Source organism: Misgurnus anguillicaudatus, chromosome 5, assembly GCF_027580225.2.
Source record: "Misgurnus anguillicaudatus chromosome 5, ASM2758022v2, whole genome shotgun sequence".
NCBI lineage: Eukaryota > Metazoa > Chordata > Actinopteri > Cypriniformes > Cobitidae > Misgurnus > Misgurnus anguillicaudatus.
In genome coordinates this window covers 18802209-18824019 of record NC_073341.2, presented here as the reverse complement: position 1 = coordinate 18824019, position 21811 = coordinate 18802209, and the positions used below count along the sequence as shown (strand labels likewise).

General features: G+C 38.6%; 1 protein-coding gene and 1 long non-coding RNA gene across 5 annotated transcripts in view; one reads left to right on the top strand and one right to left on the bottom strand.

Moving 5' to 3' along the window:
- Positions 1–20657, top strand: part of lzts1 (leucine zipper, putative tumor suppressor 1) — a 28556-nt gene extending 7899 nt beyond the window's left edge. Inside the window, exons 1-6 of one of the 3 annotated variants that reach the window (XM_055168884.2) lie at positions 10544–10691; positions 12181–12662; positions 14753–15586; positions 15982–16173; positions 16353–16547; positions 16713–20657. In XM_055168884.2, the coding sequence (XP_055024859.2) occupies positions 12315–12662; positions 14753–15586; positions 15982–16173; positions 16353–16547; positions 16713–17294 (2151 nt within the window). In that variant the 5' untranslated portion in view covers positions 10544–10691; positions 12181–12314 and the 3' untranslated portion in view covers positions 17295–20657. Of the gene's footprint in view, positions 1–10543; positions 10692–12180; positions 12663–14752; positions 15587–15981; positions 16174–16352; positions 16548–16712 lie in introns of those variants that run through there. The other 2 variants (XM_055168883.2, XM_055168885.2) reach the window with 2 other exon arrangements.
- LOC141363840 (uncharacterized) overlaps positions 1–21811 on the bottom strand; it is a 169725-nt gene that overhangs the window by 145581 nt on the left and 2333 nt on the right. The gene's annotated exons all lie outside the window — the stretch shown is intronic.

The window sequence follows — 21811 nt, the reverse complement described above, 5'->3', positions numbered from 1 at the left end:
AGAAATATAAATGAAGAGTTTCGTTGCAAAACGAGATAAATCCATTTTTTTACATTTTTGTGAAAACGTGTTTATTATTATGTTATCATGTTATTATTTTGTTTTATGATGCTACTTAGCTGTATTTTGTAAGTTATGAAGGTTTAAATCAAAACAAAACAACTGCAGTTGAATTGAAATTAATTGGAATGCACAACCAAAAAACGAGATTTCTGAACAATTAAAAAAACAGTGGTTATCTCGTTTTGCAACGAAACTCTTCAAATATTCTTATAGACATTTCCTGGATTAAAGGGGTATGCACGTGATGTCACCTTCGGTGAAAATGACTGCGGTTACGCCCACTGAGTGGCAAAAGACAGAGCGGCACCATTGTTGTATAGTGCAAAAACACGGGGAAAACGAGTATAAATGGAAAAAAGCTTTTGTGCCATATACTGTACAAACAGATTAACAAGAATTCGTGGCTATCGTTTTACAGACTGCCAAAAAACACAGAAAGGAGAAGTAAATTGATCGTTCATTCCAAAGTCCACTGGTGCTTCTGTGGCACAATTGGAGTTTCTACATGAGAGCACCCTCTGGCTTTTGGATGTGCCGGGATTTTACCGTAATTTATTAAAATTCATTCATTAAGAAAACACGCATTTATCGTTATAGCCCTAAACAATCTGTAGCGATTAATCGTTACAGCCCTAAACAATAATAACATTTGTGTGGTGGTGAGATTGCAAACACCATGGGATAAAAAATCTGTTAAGTCACAAATTATTCGGCGTGAAGTTATCAAAACCAAAGGGAGGAGTGTGAGATTTTCACAAAAGCTTCCCAGTGAAAGCAGGTGAATGGATCTTGGCTGTTATATATTTCTCCCCTGTGCCTTTCCTCCCTTAAGCGGTCTAAGTGGTCCCCGTGCATAAAACAGTAGATCAGAAAGTGTTGGAGTAGACTCTGATTGATGGTGGAGGTGGAGATGTCCTTCCTTTTGAATTATTCACTACATCACCGTAATGCCTTCCCCCTTCACACTTATTTGAAGAGTGCATTTACTCCCTATTATGTGACGCCCAATATGTGAGCTCATTTTGACTGAGAGCTTAAGTTTGAAAAATGTGACCAATAAGATGCCAATGTATGTGTGCCACTCTCTTGTGCACAAGTAAACTTATACAGATATCCTGTTTTAAATACCTGTGCACTTTAACTACTTAGGAACTCAGATCTTAATTCTGCCCATCCGGTGTGAGATAAGTGCACTTCCAGGGTGTAAAGTGAAGAAAGTAATGCCCAGAATTTAAAACCATCAGTAATGGCATGAATGTAGTCATTTATTGTTTCCATGGTGATTTATAGCTGTAAGTTGAATGCATCATGCATTTTAGAATAAAAGTATTCATTCCCAATGGACTTTCTTTACCGTAAATGTAACTTTTAAAGGCGGAGTCCACGATGTTTGAAAAACGCTTTGGAAAAGGAGACGGGCCGACTACCAAAACACACTTATAGCCAATCAGCAGTAAGGAGCGTGTCTACTAACCGACATCCTTGCGTATGTGTGGAGCGGGTCTATCAACAGAAGGTCCAGATTCTATTGGGGTAGGGGCGTGTTTGTTTAGGTGATTTCAAATATCAACATTTGCTTTCAAACATCGTGGACTCCGCCTTTAAGTTTTAAGGTTAGTACATCAACCCCGCCCTCCCACCGCCAGCCATTAATGACTGAAACCAACTTTATAGAAGATCCCAAAATGTGTCCTGCGGAGGTTGCATCTGTCAGATGCATACATCATTGAGGTTGTCTAATTTCTGAAAAGAAACCTTCACATTTTAAAGTAAGAAATAACGGTGATTATGATGAATAAATGTTAATTTTATAATACTTTTTAAATGAGACGATGTTGATGGTGTATGCAAAGCACAAACACGAACTCTGGAGGACGCAGCCTTCGAAATGAGACGTAACTGCAGTCAGGGATAGTTCACCCAAAAATGAAAATCTGTCATAATTCCCCACCCTTATGTTGTTTTAGACCTGTATGAGATTATTTTTTTTCTAATGAACACAAAAAGATATTTTGAGAAATTATGGTAAGCACACAGCTGGTGGAATCCATTGACTTCCATAGTAGGAAAAACAAATCCCATGGAATTCAATGGGAACCGTCAACTCTGTGCTTACCATTTTATCAAAATATCTTTATTATCATTTATTATCAGAATACTTCCATAGTATTAGTTTTTTCCTACTATGGAAGTCAATGGTTACAGCAGCTGCTTACCATCATTCATAAATGTTTTCATTTGCGTTCAATAGAAAAAATAAATTCATAAAGGTCTGGAACAACATGAAGGTAAGTCAATTTTCATTTTTGGGTAAACTATCCCTTTAACTGGTGCATCATGGGATCATTAATAGAGAGCTATGGCAAACAGTCCTGTTGTCTTTAAAACCAGTTACTGATTACACACAATTTGCTGGCTAATGGGAGAAAATGAACAGGGGGATACCCTCCTTTAGGATATAGTGACAGGCTTAGATCCAGATGGTCATTACGTTCAGTTTTCCTTGATTTAGGAATGATAAGATCACATCTGCTGGCCGACAAGGAAAGATAGAAACGGCTAACAAGACTTCCCCCTGCAGACCCAAAGCAGCTGCACACAATATACCACCAATTAAGACCCCCTGACTAGATGATGAATGGATTTATAAGACTTCATTATACCTCCACTGCCTGATGACACAAACAGTCGCGTGTACACACACACAAACACACAGACAAAAATTGTGAGATTTTCGGTTCAGAAAGAGTCAGGAGGCAAATTAAGCCAAAAAATCTCACAAATAATTGCTCTGAGCAGCTTACAGGGGCAGCATCTTGAGATGAAAGAGTTTAAAAGTGAAATATATCAGATGGAAATGGTTTGAGACCACAACAAAAACTTACCCCCATACTGATAAACGCTTATAAGAGGAGGTTAAGAGACACTCACATGTACTTTAGTTTGAAAAAATAGAAAGACTGGCCGCAACCCTCTTAACCTATACAGCCAAGCTGTCAAAGTGCATACATAGATAGTCACATAAATTTGTGTTAAATTCATTCTGGTTGATTAGGTTATAATCAGTTTAGGTGATTATCGCACACACTAATACAGACTACTTGGAGTTGTCTAGTTAGTGAAGTAAAGATCTTATGGTAAACAAAAATTTTGTGGTTTTGAAACTTTTTTCTGGCATGTCAGTTAGGGCTGTTACAATGATTAAATAATAATCTCATCGCAATTCTTTGACCTCATCGCGATGATTTCAGATCACCGCAATGATTGCACATCTCTCTAAAAAACACAAGGGGGAGCTGCAGCGCCTGTATAAACGAGACAGTATCAGATTACTTTTAAAAATGTGTTATGTGTACTGCCAGATAAACCTTGCAAAAGATTTAATTTAAATAATCACAATGATCTGTGAAAATTATTTCATAAACAAAAAATGTATGAGAATTAAATGTCAAAGCAATAAACAGGCAATTAATCGTCATAATCGTCACAATTCATTAAACAATTAACCGTCAGCCAAATTTCATAATCGTGACAGCCCTAATGTCACTATCAGTTTGTTGTGTTTACTTTGTGAAATGAGTTGGGTGGCAAAACAGCCAAACAAACACATTAGCGACTTTTCATCAGCAACTTTTTACTATATTACTACAGTATGCTGCATCAAACATAAAATGAAGATTTAAAAGAGACACCTCTGTAAAAAATAATGATAAAGTCCTTTTTTTCCTGGTTAAAGGAGGTTTACCAACTATATTAGGATATTGACAAAATTTTTGAGCCTTTTACCTTTATTCAGAAAGGACAGTAAAGAGTGACTGGAAACATTTTAGAGGTAGAGATTTTTGCATGAACTTAGAGGGTTTTGCAGCGAAAGAGCATTTGAATTAGGAGAGAACCTGGGCGAAATTAATGCGGGACAAAACTAACAAAGACATTTTTTTTTTCAGAGCCCTGATAACATTTGCATTCTAAACTATGACAGCATCTTTAGCACACAAACCCTTGACAGACCTGACAAATATTGCGTTATTTACTCACCGTTTTCCGAGTGTAGATCCAGAAAGCTGTTTTCAACGATGATAAGTAAACTCCTAAAGCGGCCATTTTTTTCTTATAACGCATTGTGTTTCTGGTTTCATGTGTTACAATACTGATCAATCTACAGGTTATTTCGTGCTCTAACACAGTGGTTCCCAAACTTTTTCAGCGTGTGGCCCCCCTTGTGTAAGGTACATTCCTTTGCGGTCCCCCAAAGAAAATTCATGACAAAAAACTGTTCTAAAACTCAAGATTTTAATAAAAAAAAACATTAAATTATACAAAAAAGTAGTGCTTTTGATTAGTAGCCTTATTTTTTTAGATTTAATTACACAGAATTCATGATAAATTAATGTATTTCATAAAATGTCATAAAACTGGGGCCCCCCTGGCACCATCTCGCGGCCCCCAGTTTGAAAACCACTGCTCTAACACATCTTGAAGTTTGACTTCAGTTTTTCAAAATAAAAGTAATTGGGTTTAAATGTGAGGAGATCCTGTCGTGACGAAAGTAACACTTGCTACTTTTGTCCCACTGCTAATACTGTTGTATATGTTAAAAATGTATATTATTCTAATTTGATTTAATTTCATTTTCATAGTGTTCAAAATTTATTCTCAACATTTTAAGTTTGTACTGTTGGTTGCTTTTGAAACATTTGATAAAACTGAAATGTAATTTCATTATTTTTACAAAGATAAATTACAAAATATATTTACTAAAAACAAGTTTAACACAAAATCGTTCTTGTTTTGTTGTGTTACTTTTGACTCACCTGTGTGTTACTTTCGTTTCGTCCCTGCTGACAGGGTCAAAAGTAACAATTCACTACTTATGTTTAAAGTGAAATTATACTGAATTCATTTTACATTTGTTCAAATGTCCACCTGGTATTGATAGACCACACTTGTGACAGCAAAATAATCTGTCTAAAACATTATCTTTTCAAATTCTGTTTTTATATTGTACTTTTGCCCCTGCTCTCCCCTACTGACTAATATCCTTTTCATTGTCATTAAAGTTCATTTCTGAACCTAAACATAAGAGTCTGAAAAAAAATGCTCATTTACAAGAAAACATGTCAAATGCACTTTTTTTGCATCTGAGCATATATAACATATTCTTTTAAAATAGTTATACAAGTCTGCAGATTATTTAACTGTGATATCAGCAAAAAAGTGTACATTCTGCAGTTTTTCAAATTATTTTTAAAGAAACATCATACAGCATCATAGCAGATTTCAATGCCGAAATAAATAGTGCAGATGCAAGTGTGCGGGTGCCATCTGGCACTTCCAGGTGTGGTGAAGTTCAGTATACTGTATGCTTTGTTTAGACAGCAGTAAATCTCTTACAGTACAACAGTCCTAACTGGGTCTCAGTGCACGCATGCAGTAATGGATTGGCCATGCGTCGGACAGCGTCTGCTTAGCCACACTTCACGTAGAGCGTCTATGTCCCTCATAGGGTGACAAGTAAGTAGAACCCATACAGAAACTGAAAAGACACCCACTGTCTATAACAAAGGTCTTTCATGGTCAATTAAAGCAGCTCGACTTTCTACCTCGATAACATCCAAGCGTCTATTAGCTGCGGGCCCCTCCCATATACGCACGTGGCCCCTCTGTCACGGCCCCCACGGAGCTCAGCTCATTGACTGTATGATTAGGTCATATCGTTCTCATCTGTCTCTATGAACAATGAAACAGCAGTCAAGGGCATTAAGCGCCAAACCCTGGCCTCTGAAGTCTGCATTATCTATTCCCCATCCAACTGTAAATCACGTGCCCTACTGCTATACCCGATCACAATGGTGACTCCATCTGAAGTGCATCAAGTGGGGGGGGGTTTACAAAGGACAGAATCTTAAAATTAAGCTCAAAAGATGTGAGGGCAGAGGGTTAGTTATTATACAAACATTAAAAGTAGTTCATAAACAATAAAGTTGATGAATTATTCTATTATGGGAAAAAGCTGAGAGATGAAAATAAAAAGTTGGATTCGTTTAATTTATCTGATTTTGCTTTAAAATAGTATCAGGTTTTGTAGGAGCTTTTAACAAAGGAGTCTGTTTCAATAAGCTGTTGGGCGATTCCACAGTTTCGGTCCTCAAGGGATGTAATGAACAATATAGATTGTATAATCGTATAATACCCAGCTGTTGTCATTTTTTATTTTTAGTTTACCGTTTTGTTTAAAATAGATGTAAGAAATAATACTAAGTCATTTCTTTTATTTCCTTTAATAAAATCCTGAAATTTGGTGCATAACTTTACATTAGTGTGTCTTCTACAAAATACTACTACTAACACTAAAGGTATAATATCCTTAAAGCAACACTATGTAGTTTCCATGTACAAATGACTTACAGCTCCCCCATGTGGTTGAAAAGCGCAAGAGTGCCTGGTATCAGACACTCTTCTGCAGGCAGGGTTACGGGCGGGGCTGTGTGATCTACCCTCCACCGCCACTTTCAGAGTGTGCTTGTAGCAGCTAGGAGGCTGCTCAGGTTGCAGCAACAGTACAATTTGTCCAGTAAAAAGTTGTTCTATCACTGAAATAATTTTAGAGACATTATTTAAAGGTAAAAAAACTACATAGTGTTGCTTTAATCCACTACCCAGTGTCACAAGGTTTCATGATAGTCACGGTAATTTTGAATTTTTTTCCTGATATTATCACAAATATCCGTATCCGTATAACGAATTCCTGTTTTCATGTGATTATCACGTATTGGTTACTCAACTGCTTTTTCCTACTTTTTCGTATTTTCCAATACGTGATAATCACACGAAAACAGAAATTCGTTATACGGTCACGAAAAAACACGGAAATGTGTGATAATAAAATAAAACCTCAGCCCCACTTAAAGATGCAGTGTGTACATTTTTGCGGCATCTAGTGGTGAGGTTGCAAATTGCAACCAACGGCTCAGCCCACTTCTCACCCCTAGCTTTCGAAACGCATAGAGAAGCTACAGTACCCACTACCGGAAAAACATGTTATGTTTGTCCGTTAAGGGCTTCTGTAGAAACATGGTGGCACAAAATGGCGACTTCCACGTAAGGGGACCCTCGTGCATGTAGATAAAAACATCTCATTCCAAGGTAATAAAAACATAACGATTCATTATAAAAAGGTCTTTATACACCCATGATAATGTAGTTTTGTATATTATTTTGCATTTCTGTCAAAAGATCCTTCTAAAAATTACACACTGCACCTTTAATATAAAAAAAAATCTGTTTTGAAACCTATAAGCAATGCAAAAGCTTTCTCAAAAGTTACTCATTTTAATTCTGCTACTCTTGGAGATTTTGACAAGATGAGGTAGCATTGTGTATATCGTTTACAGATGATGCAATCCCAGAATGCACTGCCACAATGACCAAACAATTAAAACAATTTTAAAAAACTATATTTCATAAATATGTCCTTTTTCATATAAAGAACATTCTGTGAAAATATAACCAGACTATGTAGAGTGTTCCAAGTCTGTCACTTATGAGGTATAATGACTGCTAGAATGCTTCCTTTGTTAAAAGTATGCAGCTTACAGTTTTGAAACAGATCTCATATTACCCTATCGCTCAAAAACGTTCCTAATAGTTCAAAACAGTCGTCTGCCACATGGCCTGAGCTTGGTCTGATCTTAACTCTGATCTCTATCCAACTAAAGGTGACATAAATCAAAAAAAGTGTCCTGCACAGAACTGCCTGATTTTATGCACAGCATATCTCATTATTAAACTGACGTCCCATCAGTTTCATGGAAAGGAACAATATTAAACAGGATCTCCTCTGGGAATTCCTACACCACTTAAATCCACATTCATAATTTAAGGACAGATATTCAATGCTGTCTATGTCCTCTGTCCCAAGGGGACACAGCCGTAGACTGGGCGACCTTTGATTCCTCGCACACTTGCAAATGTCCCACTCCATTGTGCTGGGCTACTGCTTGTTTTTGCATATTGATTACATTGATCCATCCACTAAGCACTTACAATGAGAATATAAAGAATCAATACCGTGCCGCCTGCTGTCATCCTGCTAAATCAAAAGTACTTTGTTGGGATGCGATGAAATTATTACTTGGAGGAGATATGGCATGATGAACTAAGCTACGGCTTACCTATTCAGTCAAATTACAAATATAACCCATTCAGGATGTTCAAATCTGATTTGCTCCAAAATCACTGCAACTTCAACCTTGGTATTTTGGACAAAGGGGTGCATCCTCAGGGCTGCGATAGGGTTTCACAGCCAGATTGATTATTTGAAAGTCTACTCTCTTTGTTCGGGTCCCGATGGTGCTGAATTTGCGCTTTGGTTGATCGTGCGGTACACAGATGCAGTGAGCTGGATAAAAAAACAATAGCTGCGTAATGGTTTTTATGGCATTTTGAGTTTACTCCAACATGTAGATTTTTATACAGAGATGGTAAACTACACTTTAAAAAATAAAGGTGCTTAAAAGTGTAAAAATAGAAAATTTTGTTAGACTTTTAGTTTATTTTATTGGGGTCAATGCTTGCCGTATGCCAATTTCTGCTTAAAATTAGCTAAAAATAGACAAAAAAGTGGTTTTTAGAAACAAAATGCAGACAGTAGTTGCAGGGTTCCCACACCTTAGTTAACTTAGTCCAATACCCTCAAATTCAAGGACTAAATGTGGGGACACATTTCAAGTGAGAGCAAGGTTACATCGTGTTACCTTTTAAGATACATTGTTACAGTTCCCTTTCGAGGGAACTCACGCTGCGTCACTGCGGTGACACTTTGGGGACGCCTCCAAGTGCGTCTAAATGTGTATATCAAATTCAACCAATGGTAAAGCTTAACAACAAAGACAGGGTGACGCGGGAGTCAGGAAGTATCGCTATCTGAAATATTGCCAAAAACAGCGTTACAGGGACGCAGGAAGTATGGCAAGAGAGACGCAGCGTCTCCTTCCCTTCTCAGGGAACAACAGTTATATACGTAACCCAAGACGTTTTGTGTGTCAAACACAACTATGCAAAAAAGCATTTTGGTATGAATCAACATTCGCATACAGAAGATATAAGCATTTAAAGCGAACAGTTTAGCACGTGTGCTTAAAAATTCTAGAAATGTTATGATAATATCCTACACTACACTGGGAAAAATATGGATTTTTTTCCAAAAAACTTATTGCATTAAATAGATTCAAGCACTTTCAATGTATGTATATTTTCAAAAAATGTCCAGGGCCTTGAATGAATTTTTTTTCCAAGATTCACAAACTTCCAAGAATTTCAAGGACCCGTGGGAACCCTGTAGTTGAGAATTTAAAAAAAAACATAAAAAACATTTAAAAGTTACAAAAATAATATTTAGCAGGCCAAGCAGAAACATATAAAACATTGTAAATAAAATCTATACTTAAATCTATATTAAAAGTATTAAAGTGTTCTTGAAGTAATCGTCAGTTTAAGCTGAAGAGGTACTTGTGTTTCTCTAGACCAAAATTAAAATATTAGAACAGCCATATTATCCATGTATTCAACTGCTATTTAGGAGGCGAATTGAATTGCCTGTGCATTTTAACATTGATTTTGTGAACATAAAAAACAGCTGTAAAACAAAAAGAAACTTTCTGCGCATTATGTTAACGTGCACTTCTTTTGAGAGGTTGTTAGCAAGTCATTTATTTTATGGTGTAAACGCAGCACTCAGCTTAAATAAAAGCCGGAGCTCAGTGAACCTCGCACAAAGCAAGCACACTTCAGTGGACAAAGACACGGGCGGAGCGAGCGTGTCAAACTCTTCTGTCTTCTCCTGGAGGGGTGTTTGTTCAGAGTGGGTGCAGGGCAATTTGGTTTGGGGACGGCGGAGTCAGCTATAGGAGAAGAGTGTGTATTTGTGTGTGTATGTTGTGGGCATCAAACGTCCCCAAAGCGATAGTAAAACCCGAAATCACATTTTGGGGACGAGCTAACGGCCCCTATAAAAAGATTGGTTTATTAAATGTACTAAAAGTGAGAGTCAGTGTTAGGGGATTGGAGATATTATGAGCTCAGTATAAGTGAATGGCATGTCCCTACTAAGACATATAAAAAATAAATGTGTATTAAGATTTAACAGAGATATGAGAATTTTAACTTTTGTTTATGTGATCTGTGTATTGCATTATCATTATATATAAGGTATGTGTGTGTGTGTATAAGAGAGAGGGGGAAGAGAAAGTGTGTGTGTAATGGAGGGGTCTACGCAGCCCATTGTGAACAGCAGCGAGTTAATCTCTTTAGTGGCACACGTCTTATGTAAAGAGGTGTAATGGTCTCTGCCCCCTCCTTGTCCCACGGGACCGCGGGGTCCCGTCTCCAAGCAACATTTACATGTCAGTTATTCCAAAAAAAGACATGGAGAAAAACTCTAGGGACCTGAATGGCAATAAGACCCGCCCCCTTTGCATGGTAGTCTCTGTCTAACAGCAGTCTGTAGTATTCAGTGCTTGGGTTACTCAAGGACAAACACATACTGACTCGCACGTGCATCGCTGTGGAGAGCATGCGAAAGGGATATCGTTCAGGACGCTGTGTCTGTGGATTTATTTGCTTAAAGCGTAAGTCTCATTCGATCCTCTATTAAATATTTTTATTAGAAAATCTTGAGTGAAAAGAAGTGATTTGGGGTTTTTGCAGCCAGACGTGGTGTCCAAGAAGTGGGATTGTTTACCTGCTGCACATGGTTGGAAGTGATGTCTGTGCATGTGTCAAAAGCTCAGTGCAATGGAAAAGTATATGAATAACCGATGCACAATAATATGAATTGCATACATCGTATATCGTTTAGCATGAATAATGAAAAATGCAAAGCCAAGTCAAATACACCCTCTGTGTTCTAATGATTAATGGGAGTTTTGTTAAATTGCGCTTCATTGAATATGTAATGAACGACAGCTGCGTATATTACGCGTGACAGAACGTGCACATTTATTATAATGGAAAGCACAGACATTCATTTAAAGCCTTGTATAAAAAAAACAAATGTGTAAGCATTACATCATTGGTTGGCACGCCTTGATGAGAAAATATGAGTGACTCAGTTAAACAAAGACTGGCTTTTCATTGGATGGGGTTGCCACAGGACTGTCTACTACAGCCATAATGTGTTTGGAAAAATAGTAGTGCAAAAAAATATAAATATGCAGAATAAAACACCAACAATTTTGGAAATATCATCCTACTGCCAAGAGTTGCATGAGTACAAAGAGTTGCATTAAATGAGTTCATATTTAAACACCCAGAGGTTACTAATGTTTTATTTAATATAACTTTTTATGAGTTCATTATGTGATATTAATAATTAAACAGCTGGTATATTTGCCATGTTCTTTCTAGTTAATAAGCCTTTATAATAACCCATTATAATTAGGCCAGTTGCACAAAGCCACGTGTGACCATCACGGCAGGTCTTTTGTTCGTGAGACCCCTTTGCTATCTGCTTTATCCGTTCAAACAGACAGATGGGAGGCATGATGTGTTGATTATGGATGTGTATATGCTTTAGGCACGTATGAATCATAAAAGACCTTTGGCTCTTTTGAACTGCCGTCCGTTGACTGACAGCTTTCCTCTTCGTAAAGTATTATGTTCAGTGTAGGGAATCAAATACAGTATGAGCTATCCAATGTAGTGTTTTTATCAGAAATAAAGCTATTATTAAGATATCCTGGTGAGAAAAAAGCAATTTGCAGGTTTTGCAAACTGGCAGGCGACCTACTGACCCAGTACTATGAATAGACATTTGACCTAGCCACATTTCATTAACGTTTGTAAATGAATTTTCATTGTTTGACAAAGAGGAGGGCGTTCTTGGTACATGTGTAAAGCCGGCGCTCAATAGAGTCTTCACCTTGTATCTCCCACCTGGGCCAAGAGCCAACAAGACAGTTATCAAGTTCCTACTTTTGTAGTAATGTTTGCTAACCTTCTGAACGTTAGGTAAAGTAAACATCAAGCCAAATTCCACACAGACCTTGTCAGTTTACTATTCTTCTGATGCCAATAGGAGACCTCTCACTCCACTCTTTAAAATCCATGTTTCACCAGGTTTCCCAAATGGGAATAGGAGGGACTTCCACACAAGGCTATGAGTCCATCAGAGCTTCCTCCGTCATTAAAAATCTGTAATAAGACACCTGCCGCCACCACGACCGCCACCTGCTTTCTCCAGATGTCCCAAGATGGGTAGTGTCAGCAGTCTGATATCAGGCCATAGCCTTCACGGCAAACACTGCAAAGCCTCTGAACACAAACTCAGAAAAGGGCTTCATTCTAAGAAAGCGGGCCGTAGCTTGGATGGCCTTCTGAAGTATGGCTTCTCTCAGGACCATAGCGGCACCAACAACAACTCAAAAGCCAACTATCGTTCAGGCAAAAACGACGACTTCTTTTACATCAAGGTCAGCAACAAACCCCGAGCTGGTGTCCGTAACATAAACACGGCTGAGGAGAGTCAAGAAACATCAGCTGAGGTGGACAGGAACGGAGGGCCACCAGAATTAGTTCCAGTGTCTGGGAAACTAGAAAAGGTAATGGTATCAGAGACAGGCAGAACATTTAAAGAATGAATTTCTTTCCTATACTTTCGGGAAAAAGTACCTTAAAAAGAACCTATTGAAAAGGTCCTAATATTTACCATTTTGGTACACATGTAACTTAGAGATACCAATGTGCACCTTTTAGGTACTTTTATACCTTCTTGTACCTTTTTTCTGAGAATGTATCCAAAGTAAAATAAAAATCAAGGTTTAAAGATTAGATCACCCAGAAGTGCATGACATCCTTTATTCATTTGAACACAAATAACTTTATTTTAAAATGGCATAATGTTCTCTTCTTATATGAGGCACAACATGGCGGAGCTTTAAAAATGACATACAGGTACACACCGATCAGCCATAAAATTATGACCACCTGCCTAATATTGTGTAGGCCTCCCTTAGCCACCAAAACAGGCCTGACCTGTTGAGGCATGGACTCTACTAGACCAGCATTTTTCAGCTTTTTCAGCAATTTCAGCTACAGTAGCTCATCTGTTAGATCGGACCACACGGGCCAACCTTCGCTCCCCACATTCATCAATGAGCCTTGGCCGCCCATGGCTCTTCGAGGACAAGTGTAGTAGATGTATTAAAAGCAGGAAAAATCGTCAAGCATAAGGATCTGAGTGACTCTGACAAAGCCCAAACTGTGATTGGTAGACGACTGGGTCAGAGCATCTCCAAAACCACAGCTCTTATGGGGTGTTCACAGTTTGCTGTGGTCATTATAAAGCGGTCCAAGGAAGGAAAAGCAGTAAACAGGGTCTTGGATGGCCAAGGCTCTTTGATGCAGGTGGGGAGCGAAGCCTGGCCCTACAGACGAACTACTGAAAAAGTGAAATTACTGAAAAAGTGAATGGTGGTTCTGATAGACCGGTCTAGTGAAGTCCATGCCTCGACGGGTCAGGGCTGTTTTGGTGGCAAAAGTGGGACCTACACAATATTAGGCAGGTGGTCATAATGTTATTGCTCATCGGTGTACTAACGCACTGGAGTCATTTGGCTTAAGTTAATGATGGATGTATGTCTTATGAAGCGAAACAATTTGTGAGCGAAAACAATATTTTGAGATAATTTATGCAAAGTATTGTTTGCTATAAATGAAAACATACAGATCAACACAGTAAATCAAGTATGGCGGCATGTCGATAACTTTAAATCTCATTGGTTCTAGCATGTCTCGTGACTAGTTGTCTAGGTGTTTCAGAGGGTGTGTTTCATCTCTACACATCCAAGAACCAATGAGCTTCAAATTAATACATCACTAAGCCGCAAGCAGCACCATGTTGGCTCCCACAAAGATAATATGACAACTTTTAAATAAAATACAATTTGTTTGTGTTCAACTGAAGAAAAAAAGTCATATATATTTGAAATGGCGTGTGAGTAAATAATGAGAAATTTTCATATTTGGGATTTTTCATATTTGTGTGAAAATTTGGGATTTTTAAAAATTTGTGTGAACTACTCCTTTAAGATCTTTTCAGCATCTACGGTAGCCCTGCGTTGTGGTATGCACCATATAAAGCAATTTATATCATTAAACACAAAACATTTTTCAGATTAAACACAAAAGATGCACCATTATCATCGAAATTCAGACAGCAGTCAAGTATAGTAGATTTTAAAGTAATCCCTGGCAGCCCTTGACACTTTCACTAAGAGCTTAGCAGTGTCTGCTCCATTTAATTAAACCTCCAGATTGGCGAGGTAAGAATGCTTTAATCTCTCTAGAGAATCGGTCCAGTGGCAGCGTGACACTTGCATACAAGCCACTCCCCCCTCAACAGCCTCATTTGAAAAGGATCCTTATAGAAAAGGAGACCCAGATACTAAATGCTAAACCAAGAGGGTATAAAAGTGCTGGTACATGGCAGCAGAAATTACTCCACATACAAACTTCGTATTGAAGTTTGTATGTGGAGCGATCAACATGTATTTACTTTTAAAGGTTTAATCAATAGATTTTAAGATGGACAATGTCATAAACATAAGCTTCATACCAGATTGATCATATATGATTATGATGAGCTTCAAATCCCAAAAACATTCTTCTTTCTTTCTCTCATCTCATACAGAGCATCGAGAAGGATTTGATTCGTCCCACCGCCTTCATACCAGTCCTTCCTCGCAACAGCAGTTCCTCTGTAGAGACCCATAACAGCCTAAGTACTATACTGGGCAGGAGAATCAGTCCCACAGACAGACTCAAAGATCTTCAAGACCCAAAGCAAGAGACAAATTTTGGAACTTACTCGGACTCTGGAAGGAACTCGATGTCGAGTCTTCCTACCCACAGCACCAGCGGCAGCAGTCAGATGGATAACCTAAGCACTTCAACGGGCCACACGGTGCGCCATGGAGGCCTGGTCAACGAGGTGGACACTGTTCAGAACTCACAGAGTTGTGTACCAGGTGTGAATGGAAACACCGGTTGGATGTGTAGTGGAACTAATATGATCAGTGGAAACTGTTGGCTCAATGGGAACAGTGACACAAACAAAAGTACTGAATCCACTAGGGCTAATACGAGATCCATTGGAGTCCTAAGTGAAAACGCTGTTGCTGGAATGGGTCTGAACAGGGAAATAACCACTGCAGAGTTGACACTCTCATCCGTCGAACCCAGGCTCAATTTCTCTGGAAGCCAAGAGGGGCTTATGGAACACAGATTTACGGTTCCGGAACCGACAACTTCGGGCGGATGCATCCGATCACCAATTTCCACGGATGAATCACTGATACAGCAGCTGGAGCGGAAACTTCTGGATCGTGAAAGCGAGTTGGCGGACTTACAGACAAGCCTTGAGGAGAAAGAGTCAGACACATGTCAGCTGTTTGAGGAGAAGCAACGCTACTGCGCAGAGGAGATGGAGGGGCTGAAGCAACGCTGTTCCATGAAGCTCCGTCAAGTAAGCTACTATTTACTAATGGAAACATGTGAAGAGCTCAGATGAAAACCCTCTATGTGCGACTCCTAATGAATGGAACTGGTATTTCTGAATGCAATGAGGCCGGGATTAAGCAGATATTAAGTAAAATTATTTGATAAACGTATAATACGTATCTCAATTTTGATAGAGGTGCCATTTAGGTGCTTTTGCATCTGAGCTCCTCATATGTATTACCTGTAACCATAAGCCAGGGTTCCCCAAATCTTACCAGTGGCTACCGTAGCGTCTCGATGCATTTCAAAATTTGGCCATTCACCGCTAAATGCTGCTAAAGTTCCACATTGCACCTTTGAGTCACTTTATCTAGCCATTGTATGTACGCCGAGCCTTATGTTAGTTTATGTTACCTGCAGGTGTCGCAAAGGGCTGTGAGATCCCAGCAGTTATTGCAGATGCAGGTGATCCAGCTACAGCAAGATAAGGAACGTCTACAGGAAGAGGTGGACCAGCTTAACCATGACAGAGTCACGGCGGAAAGCCGTCTCCGTACATATGAGACCCAGAAAAAACATCTAGCACCCACGCTAGAAGAGACACAGTGGGAGGTACGTCTTTTTGACTGTAATTTGGTAATGTAAATAGTTTGATGCATCCACATATGGTGTGGATAGCCCTGGTGGGGAACGGCATGGGCAAAATACACAGTTGAAAAACAGAATAAATGAATGGGACGATCATGGTTAAAGAAATCAAAAAACACATGTGATTTCATGTTATTTTTTAGGTGTGCCAGAAGTCAGGTGAGATTTCACTGCTAAAGCAGCAGCTCAGAGACTCCCAGGCCGAGGTCGGCAACAAACTGAATGAGATCGTCAGCCTTAAAGCTTCTCTCAGGGACTTCAAAAACAAAATGGAAGAACTGGAGCAGAAAAACAAGGACCACGAGGAAGCTCTTCGCCAACGATGTGCTGAGATTGAGGTATGCCATAAAAAATGATTTTATTCCATTTAGATTTAACTTTATCATACACATATCTGAAGAGTGACTTAATTATGAGTACATTTTATATTTGGGTGAACTATTCCTCCAAGCAAGCATGTTATAAAGTAAAATTAATCTTGATATAAAACTTGTTTTTTAAAGGTATGCAGAAACGAGTTTCAAAGAAAGAAGAATGAAGCTGACCTTCTCCGTGAAAAGGTGAACAAGCTGGAAACAGACATCAAGGGAATGAAGCAGGACCTTGCCGTGGCCAAAGAGGAGCAACAGCAGCTAATGACCATGAGAGCCAAAGTGGAGGAGCAACAGTTGCAACTGAGGTTAAGCCAAGCCAGGATGGAGGCCTTTGCCTTTGGTCAAGGCAAAATGATGGCCCAGGAGGGAACGGGAGCCGGTAAAATGCTAAATCAGAACGGTGGGACATCAGACGTGGATACCCTACAAAAGGAGGTGGAACGGCTCAGGGGGGAATTGAAAGAGGAGAAACAAAAGAAACATAAGATGATGAATAGCTTCCAGCAGGAGAGACAAACATGGAATAAAGAAAAGGATAAAGTAATCAGATACCAAAAGCAGCTGCAGTACAATTATCTGCAGATGTACAGAAAAAACAAAGACCTGGAGAAGATCTTGAAGGAGCTGACGGCTGAGATGGACAACAGGACAGAAATGGACATGGACAGCCCTGACCTGAACTTTGAGAAGGTTGTAGCTACGGCGATATGAGGTCATTGTTTATCACAATCACCTTTATGGTCCTACAAAGGTGAATGTACTAGAGTCATGGCAAAATGTGTCATGGCAAAGGAGGATTGATATACTTTGGATCTCCAAAGCAAGAGTGCAGATTTTGAAAAAATGGAAGAAGGGAAGGATCATCAAGAGTAAAACATCACTTGTACAAACCACCGAAACCTTTTCTTCTCTAAGATCTCACATTAATGAAAATCTGATGTTACTTATGTGTGCTTCTAAGCAGGTTCCTGTTAATCTGTGCAGACCCAACCAAAGGCTTTACCTCCCTCACACATCCAAACTATTAGCATTTTCTGCCTAAACCTTAAGCAGTTATACAGTCGGTAAAGAGTTGTGAATGTTTTATATGCTGTAATTGCTATTTTTGCACTCATTCTCTTTTATAATATAAACACCTTCACCAATGTCTTCTTGGCAGACAGGCTTATATAAAAAATGTGTGTAGGGGGATATACACAGCAGCTCATGATGTAAAGAAAAAGCACTGTTCACAAACCAATCCACATGCACCCACACTGCATACGACACTATGCACAGTCTAGTCATTAAATATTCATACATATTAATTTCATACATCCTTAAATAAGAATGAGCACTTCAGCAAATAAGTGACCAGTGGCTGGTTGCATAAACTTCTAAGACTGTTTTAAGTATCTTACCTAAAAAGCTAGACTGGTCTAATTTAAATCCAAAAAGTCTGACTCGTTCTTAAGAAGCAGTCTTAACTTCACAGCTATGTTTATGCAACCGGCCACGGTACTACATTATCTAAGCAACTATACTATCTTCAGCAACATGCTAAAGTTTAAAAGTATGGTTAAGAAAGTAAAATAACAGACCTGCGGTCATCTGTGATTGTGTTTGTCAAAGCATTGCTAGCAGAATTATCTGGATTACAGTTTCATAGTAACATTCAATTAATTTAATATGAATTAAGCTATAGTATAGAAAACTATTACTGTACTTTCCGGACTATAAACCGCACTGGAATATAAGCTTTATCATTCAAAAATGCGTCATTAAGACGAAATAACATATATAAGTCACAGTGGACTATACGTCGCGTTTATTTAGAAAATTATTTAACAAAATCCAAGCCGAAGAACAGACATTTAATCTGGAAAGGCAAGTTATTCAACTAAACAATAGCAGACAGAACAGCAGGCTGAATAGATGTCTGTACGTTAAAGTAATATTATCAGCTATTTAAACGATAAACCATAGCATACACAACTTACCTGGAAGGTTGAATAGGTTAAATTAACCGAACAAGCCAACTAGCGTGAAGTTCGCATACTCGTCATTCCACATTACTGAATCCATTGAATTACATAAATACAGAAGCAGCATACAGTATAGTGGACTCTCCCGGCTGTAGATGGTAATGATGTTTCTTGCCTCATAAATGTCAAAATAAATTCATACTGACTTACAAGGCGCACCTGACTATAAGACGCAGAACCAGCCAAGTTATGTAAAAAACACGGATTATAGACGGAAAAATACGGTAAAAGGCATCACTTATCTACAAATTCTATGAATACAAACGATTTAAATTAATTGTACAAAAAATTAGGGCATCAGGTCACATTATATTCTAAGTGAACATCCTACTACATCTATGAAGAACAGAAACAATTTTGTTTAAAATAATTTTCATTTTTTCTAAACTTGTAGCATCATAATTATTGACGTGACATGCAAGAACCAATAGCATTGTGTCTTAACGTTAAACATGTGTGATTACAATGACAAAATGATAAGTAAATGACGAGCTACCATCTACGTCAAAAAATTTGATAATTATATTACCCGAATACTCTTGGAACGTATTATATGTTCATTAAATATTTTTGCTTAAAATCCGCTTAATTGCGCCCTAAGGCCATTCAAAAATACCGGTGTGTTGGCAAAATCCATTAAGAGTCTGATAAAATGTTTATTTACAGGAAAACACATCAGATGCACTTAGAAGTGGACCTTACTTTCCCTTAAAAATAGTAGAGATGAAAAGTTGAGTATAACATTATATAACATTTGCTTTTAGCGTGACAATAGTAATACTCTCTTATACTCCATACATGTGGCAGTTCTGAATTTTAATTAAATATTACTTTAAAACTGTAGTGTGGACGTCACCCATAGGTTCCTGAAGATCGTTTTTAAAGCCAATAGTAGGCGGTGTCTACCGACGGCATCTTGGCCCCGCGTCCTTGTGCATCACTCGCGTATATCCGAAAATGTGTAAAGGGGCGGGACGTGGGTGAAGCTGAGGTGGTTGGTTGCTGAAACCACGCCCGTCTAGCTCGACTCTAGTGACAGCAGTGGCTGTTCAACCATCACTCAAGTGGCCACGCCCTTAATTATGCCAAACTTTAAAGCTTAATATAATTTAAACGGATGAGTTACAAAAGAATTCACCCTCTTACAGTTGTCATGAAGGGCAAAATTAGCTATACAGACCAAAAAAAAAATTCTGTACCAGGCTGTAAACATATTTTTTCTGCTCTAAAGATGGGCATTTTAACATGGAGGTCTATGGGAATTGACTCCCTTTTGGAGCCTGCCTCTAGTGGCCAGTCAATGAATTGCAGTTTAAATCACTTCCGTATTGACTTCGGAAGACTGAGAGATCGGAAAGTTGACCTTCAGTACAAACACATTAAAAAGTACAAAACAAGCAGATGCTAGTGTTGAAACAGTGTTCATTTAGAGCATTTGAGCAGTTTTTTTACCTTTACATAAACATACGTGCACGGTTGAACGCACAGCCTTGTTTATATGACTCGTACATGTACACAGTGCAATGCATCTCCTGGGCTACATACTATATTCTCCTGTAAGCGCACGCGCAACCTAAACATATAAATGATGTGGGGTTAGCGGTGCAGGTACATTGCGTGCGTACTATTCTGATGAGGAAATTTGCATTACGGGCATTGTACGTGGACCCACGCGTATGCATAGAAACGGGACTATACTTCTAGCTTAACTCTACCAACAACACTGTACTAACAAAATCTGATTCATTTAGTATGGCACATAGTGTGGCTGCTCTAAACATAAACGCTCATAAAAGAAGGCATCTAAAAAAAAACTGATGAGACCAGTGTTTCATCATGCAATATTTTTCAAAAAGCTGCCTTTTTTATTATCATCCTTAGAGCTTCCATGAGTCTTAATTTGGTGAAATTAAAAACTGAGGATGGGTGGATAATCATATTTTTGATGGTGATGGGTGGTTGTGGGATGTAAGACTTGCATTTGACTACATGTATGTGTTGTATATTTCTTATTTATTTATTTTGATTAAATAAATGAAGTTTTTCAGTATGTCGTTTTTATTCATGTTAAAATACAAAAAACAAAAAAAGACATTTAGAAAAAAAACAGTATTTGCAATATATTTAATATTAATACAGTTTATAAAACTTTCCATGCCTTCATTTTGACGGATAGCTGTTTGTCTTAACACAAAGTGATTACGATGAAACGTACACACAACCATAAATATTTGCCATAAAAACATGACTGTCAACTGGTTTTAAACCTGTTAAAGACCTATGCATAGTTTACAGCTGCTTCAGAGTATACTGGCCAGATGCACCTGTATCCCTCTAGCAGTTTCTCTATACTCTCCCTAAAGACAACAAATAGTTTTTTTTTATATGTCATAATAATCACCCGACTCTGTCACACACTAACAGGCATCACTCAGAACAATAACATGGTTGTGGGAGGGGCAGTGGATATATAATGTATCATGCTAACTTGCTAGAAAGCATTTCTGAATGCCAAAATACACTTCACGTTATAGCGTCGTATCCCTGATCTCTGCACTAAAAACACATTTCGTTTTCCAGCCATGAGGCACTATGGTCACATTCTAAGAAAATTCTATTTATTTTTAAGGGCTTTGAATTTAATCAACTAATAATTGATTTGTCGCCCTCTTGTGCCAAGATACAATAAAGCTTTTCAACATAAAAGTTTAAACACTAAGATTCAGGCTGCACCCAAATACACACTTGCGGTCTTTGCCACTCGAGAGCACGTACATGCTACAGGAAGTGCGCAACACTGTCCCATGTTTTAAAACTGGCAAAGTTCAGGGCCCTTAACCCACACTAAACCCATACTATGGATGGCACACTTCATGTGGACTTTCGGTCTTGTGGCCTTAAATTGCACGTGCTCGCTTAGTCTACGAGGCCGTAGGGTGTCCCATCTGTCATTTTTACCCTCCAAAGTCTGCTCATCAGTGCCCCCTTTGCACCCTGGATGCAGTCTTCGGCAAAGCCTGCACTGCTGCAGCCTTCACCCACTTTACCAACCCAGAAATCCTTGCGAAAGAGCAATCAGACCAATCAGACGACGAATGGGAGGAGTTCCGACTGATTGGCAACTTATCTTCCTATTTCCGGCGTGACGCTCAAGTCTGTCCCAAAATATGAGTCCGGTGCGCCCTTGTGAACTCGCGTCAAGGG